The sequence below is a fragment of the Octopus bimaculoides genome, chromosome 22 (genome assembly GCF_001194135.2).
Source record: "Octopus bimaculoides isolate UCB-OBI-ISO-001 chromosome 22, ASM119413v2, whole genome shotgun sequence".
Taxonomy (NCBI): Eukaryota; Metazoa; Mollusca; class Cephalopoda; order Octopoda; family Octopodidae; genus Octopus; species Octopus bimaculoides.
Window position 1 is genome coordinate 25260999 of NC_069002.1, and position 6202 is coordinate 25267200.

The following is a 6202-nucleotide window of genomic DNA, read 5'->3' on the forward strand; positions in this document are numbered from 1 at the left end:
TATCTTCTTTTAAAAAATAAGACCTGGGGTCAATTCATTCGACTAAAGATTCTTCAAGGCAGTGCCCCAGCATGGCCACACTCTAATGACTGAAAGAAATAAAAGATAGAAAGAGAGGAAATTGTTCATCTTTTTTTTTTTTTTTCTTTCTCTCACCACAGAACAATCCGGAACATAGAAACAACTCGGGAGGAAGTTCGTTTAGTGGGTCTCAGTGCCACACTCCCCAATTATGAAGATATAGCAACATTCCTTAGAGTTGATGCCTCACAGGGCCTCTTCTTCTTCGACAACAGCTACCGGCCGGTGCCACTGGAACAACAGTTTATTGGAATCACTGAAAAGAAAGCTGTGAAACGATTTCAAATTATGAATGAAATTGTGTACGAAAAAGTAATGGAACATGCCGGTAAAAACCAGGTACCTACAAGTAATAACTCTTTCATTAATAGCCGTCTATGGGTCAAACCCATGCTAACAGTGGGAAAAAAGGCTACTAAATGACAATGATGGATTGTACTTAATGTATATACATAGTTGGTAGGCCAGTTATTGCAGTTTTTGTCCCAAGATGACAACTGCTATGGACTTGCTGTGTTGAAAACAATATTGGAAGGAGACGAAAATTTGTCCCAGTGAAAGTGCCTGGTACATTTCACCTGTACGTGTGACTGGTTGAGAGTCCACACCAATGAAAAAGCTCAAAAAGGCCAGTACACATCTGGTGTTGTTGGCTGCTACTGGCATTTGTTTCCATCTAATATTATTTATTGCATTTTTAACAGAGCGACTCCATGAGAGATGTTATCTCAGAGCGAATACCATAGTAACTGGCCTATCAGATGATGTATATACATTAAGTATGATACATAGGTGGCTATTTTAATCTAATATTGTCTCAGTTGTATATACCAGATGCTGTCACTGATGCTTATTAACTGATTCCAGTGGCGTTCTCATTTGTGCAAATTTTCAGATATATTTACAAATCTTCAATTCAATTTTCGTGTGTGAAATGCTTCCTAAGCAAAACCCTGGTTCTATATTTTCCCTCCAATGTTGTTTTACAGGTTCTGGTTTTTGTTCATTCCCGTAAAGAAACCGGCAAAACTGCCCGTGCAATTCGAGACATGTGCCTTGAGAAAGATACGTTGGGGTCTTTTTTGAAAGAAGGGTCAGCTTCTACTGAAGTATTAAGAAATGAAGCAGAGCAAGTGAAGGTACTGTGGAAGAAGTATTTTCTTTGGCTTTTACATCCTGTTGTGATAAAACGCATAATATATAGGTGCTGGCATGGCTGTGTTGTTAAGAAGTTTGCTTTGCATGGGTTCAATCCCTCTGTACGACCAGTGTCCTGGGCAAGTGTACTGTAGATCCAGGCCTGCCATTTTGTTTTGCTTTGCAAGTGGATTTGGTAGACAGAAACTGTGGAAGCCTGCTGTGTGTATGTGTCTTTTACTATAACCCCAGGCTGACCAAAGCTTTGTGAGTAGATTTGGTAGACAAAGACTGAAAGAAGCCCATCATGTGTGTGTGTGTGTGGCTGTCCTTGTCTTGACATCGCAGCATCATCATCGTTTAACGTCTGCCGTCCATAATAGTTGTAAATGAGATGTCGCCATCATACAAGCTGTGTCGTTTATTTCCAATATTCTGCAAAAAGATGTCTGGCCATAGAGAAATAATTCCATCTCAAAAAACTCCACCCTCTGTAAGCATGGAAAAGTGGACATTAAAGCAATGATGATGATGATGATTAATATTAATGTTGATATTATTGCAAAATATATTGAAATCAGATTTATTCTTTTCCATGTTTATTCTATGTTGCCTGTTATTTCACTTCAAAACTTTTCTTTTTTGTTTTCTTAGAATCTCGAGTTAAGAGATCTGCTTCCATATGGTTTTGCCATTCACCACGCCGGAATGACTAAGTAAATTCTTTTTCTATTCTTCTCTCTCTCTCTTTCTTTTTCTGCCTGTCCTTTTGTCCATTGTCTGTCTGTCTATCTTCCTCTATGTGCAGTTATTTTCAACTATGTGTAACTCAGCAAACTGTCTTTGTCTTTTCCTACAACTCTCTTAGTTTCATCTTACACACATTACTAACATTTGTCTGCTTTTGTCATCATTTTTCTCCCCTCATCTTCTCCACATTCACTGTCAACCTGGTAAATTGTTTTATTTCTTGTTCACTTTCTTCCAAATATATATATATATATATATATATATATATATATATATATATATATCAATTCAAATTACGATAACTGTAAACAGACAAAGTTTGCTTTTAGAAGCGTTGAGATGTATTAAGAAAATAATTTGTTCTCAAACGCAGAAATGCTGATAGAACAGTAGGAACAGGATAAAATATCCATATTTTGCAGAAAAATTGGTCAGTAGCCAGTTGACAAATTTTTCCTGCTGTTCTGTCAGCATTATTCTACGTTTGAGAATAAATTATTTCCTTATCTGTATCATATGTATATAACTCCTTCATTTCATGGCAGCTTTTACGATTGTAATCCTCACTTTCCAAATATTATTTCTGCCAAGCAGTTTTGTTATAATTTTACAGACACTATATTTTAATCATCCTTTTTCTTACACATCTCTTCCAACCTTTTGTCTCGAACATTCTAGTCTCTACACTTCACGTCTCCCTTTCCCTTAGAAAAGCACTTAGAACCTGATGAAATATCACAGCAAGATTGATGCTTGATTTCACATGCATTTTTCCGTGCTAACATGGCTTGGACAGTAAGTGGTTTTTGTGGCCGGATGTTCTTCCAATGGCCAACCATCACCTGTTTTTCAGCTAAGCACAGGGCTTCAGGTGTGCAGAACATCTGGTTATCATGTTAAAATTGAATGTCAGAACCAGCACTGCTTCACTCAAATGGTGGCAAATGAAATATTTATGGACATTTGCATACGCAGACACACACACACATCGCGTACAGTTCGCATTTAACAAATACACTTAGGATAGTAGTGGAGGATAATGGAGACCTGCCCAAGGTACCATGCTGTAAGACTGAACCCAAAACAACATGGTTGTGAAGCTAAAACTTCTTACCAACCCATACAGCCAACTCTTCATAACACTCTGGATGGATGTTAGAAACCCTAGGCGTAGACTTAGCCCTGGTGGTTAAGTTCTAATTCTTATTTAACTAAAGTTCTCTTTGTGACCCCAACACCTTTTCTATTCAGTTTTTGTGTCGCTTCTTACTTCATTATTATAATTACCTTTAAAAACCCGTTTATTCTCTTTTCTCTTTCAGGGTAGATCGAGCTCTTGTGGAAGATCTCTTTGCAGATCGTCACATTCAGGTGTTGGTGTCCACCTCAACCCTTGCTTGGGGTGTTAATTTACCTGCACATACTGTAATCATCAAAGGAACACAGGTGTACAGCCCGGAAAAAGGAAGATGGGTTGAATTGAGTGCTTTGGATGTTATGCAGGTAAGTCTCCTTGACCAATATTTAAACTCTTCCATCTATTCAGTTTGGCAGAGACTAGAATTAAAACGGTTTGGTGGGTATGCTACTTGATTCCTTGTTCATAGGTTATCAACTGTCAGCAATTGGCGCCAGATCATTTGGGAATGTTGTCTGCTGTAGATTGGTGTCTGATGAAGGATTTGCTTCATTTGATGAACATCATGAAGTTTTTAAGAGCTTCTTAAAACTTAGGTATCATATTACAGTTTTGAAAATAGTTATTTCATCATCATCATAATTGTTTTAGCCTAGATTCTTCCCTGTTAGCATGAGATTGCAGTACAGCATATCAGATCTTCACCTGTCTGAATCTTACTTCATCTCTATGATGACAGTATGATATAAGATCTGACTTCTGAAGTAGTTCAGTCAAGTATGACTTAACTCTTTAACATTTAAACCTTTAATGACTTCAAAAAAAAAGTAAGTAAATGTTATAATAGAATATAATTATGATGCTAATAGGAAGAAAAAGTGGAAAAAGAAAACGATTAAAAACTATGTAAAAACAAAACATTTAAAATGGTACTGCTTAAGAGTGGGGTTCAGTGCAGCCATTTCATTATCATAAATTTTATACATTTCATGTCATGTTTTATGTTTTTGTCCCCACTGTGGTGTTGTGTCTGTCCTTGTATTGTCCCCTCTGTGTTAGAACCTAAGTGCTTGTTATAAAGAAATAAAACATTTAAACCAGCCATATTCAACCCAAATATTCTATCTATTGTGTGTTTAAGCTGGCTGGACCTGGCCTCTCACATCTATGAGATCCCAAAGCAGTTATTTACTGTCCAAAACTCAGCTTGGATCTTGTGTGACATGAAAATATGGATACTCTTGGGGCCAACATACTCAATGAATGTATTGAGGCTAATGGAAGGAAGAGTGAAGAATGGCTTTTCGTGTATTTTGTTGGCATGAGGCCATGTAGTTAGGAAGTTTGCTTTGACATCCCCATGGTTTAAGTTTCAATTTCACCGCGTGACCCCTTTGGTGAGTGTCTTCTACTATAGGCACAGACCAACCAAAGCCTTCACAGTGAATTTGTTAGGTGGATACTGAAAGACTTCCATTGTGTGTATGTGTGTCTCCTTACTTGGACATTGCATGCTTGCTGTAAACAAATACCAACACAACACAAGCAGTGTCTTTTGTTTGAAATCTTCTGTGAAAACACATCTGACCATTTTACTATTCATGTTTGAGGGACCAACCCTAACCCAAACTCTCGCTTAGAAACGAGTGAGGGTTGGCATCAGGAAGAGCATCCAGCCATAGAAAATAACTCATAATGCTGCCACTGCTGACCTCACCCCCACTTTGTCTCCATAGTTGTTGGAAGGCAGCAGTGACTAAGCGATTCTTCTCAGTGCCAAATAGTGACCATATAAAATTGCAAGTTGGAATGAACATGGCAAGTTGCAATTGATACTCAAAAATGCCACATGTTACCTGAAAACCATGAGCTCATAAGATTTAGCCTTCTCCCTTCACTCTTGACCCTTTAGCATTTAAACCAGCCAAAATATTCTACCCATTTCATTTGAAACCAACCAGGTCTGGCCTCTCACAACCAACTCTACAATATCATTCTAAAGATTAACAGTTACCTCATCAAAATCTCCAAAGCTGTGAGATAATCCATGATTAATTCAAAACAATGAATAAATATTACTTTTGACTGAATAATGTGACTGCTAAAGGGTTAATCATCACTAGTTTCAAGTTAGTTTGTTTGTCTTGTTTAACTTTCCATGTTTCTCTTCTTTTATCCAGATGCTTGGTCGAGCAGGTCGGCCCCAATATGACACAAGAGGAGAAGGTATCATGATAACAAACCATAGCGAACTTCAATATTACCTTTCACTCATGAACCAACAGGTAAGGATTTAGTGAGGTTTCTTTTCCTTCTCCCCACCCCCTTATCTCTTAATATTGTTAATTAGTTAGGTTAGAAAACATTATATTTGTCTTAATGTGTTGTCAGAAATTGTATGAAAGGATAAAAGACAATGTTGACCTCAGCTAGGTTTACAATAAATAATTATTATAATACTCTCTACTATGGGGGGGGGGGGCTAGTCGATTACATTGACCCCAGTGTTTCACTGGTACTTATTTTATTGACCCCGAAAGGATGAAAGGCAAGGTCAGCTTTGAAGGAATTTGAACCACTAAGCATTTCATTTGGTGTGCTAACGATTCTATCAGCTCACCTCCTTAATAATGATTACAGGATTTTTTAGGATTTCTCTACCAAGTTTGTCCACACTATTGAAGCAAAAAAATCATATATAATTACAGAAGACCAAAGAAATAAACAGTGTGTAAGTTTGTAGGCAATGAAAAAGGTTGAGGTGGTTCCCAGTTGTTGTTAGGGCACTTGGTACTGTGAGTACCAAAATTGAAAACTATTTTTAAAAAATCGGGAACTATATCAGGGTGGAACACCTGTAAAAGACAACACTCTTTGGAACTGCTAGAATACTTAGAAAACTGGTTGACAATTGAAAGTGCTACATCAATGCACTGGTTGTGGACAGATGTCACCAGTATTACACAACCTGCAACAAATACTGTATAGCAAGTGGAATAATAATAGCAGCAGCAATAATTCATTTATTTCATTGTAGTAAAAATCCCTCCAAATAATTATATGTTTATTTTATTTGTCTTTTTTTTTTTTTTTTTT

General features: G+C 37.1%; 1 protein-coding gene across 1 annotated transcript in view; it reads left to right on the plus strand.

Annotated features, from left to right (window-relative positions):
- Positions 1-6202, plus strand: part of LOC106873134 (U5 small nuclear ribonucleoprotein 200 kDa helicase) — a 69308-nt gene that overhangs the window by 25847 nt on the left and 37259 nt on the right. The window contains exons 16-20 of the mRNA XM_014920360.2: positions 162-420; positions 1071-1220; positions 1873-1934; positions 3291-3471; positions 5287-5391. Of these exons, the coding sequence (XP_014775846.1) occupies positions 162-420; positions 1071-1220; positions 1873-1934; positions 3291-3471; positions 5287-5391 (757 nt within the window). The remainder of the gene's footprint in view (positions 1-161; positions 421-1070; positions 1221-1872; positions 1935-3290; positions 3472-5286; positions 5392-6202) is intronic.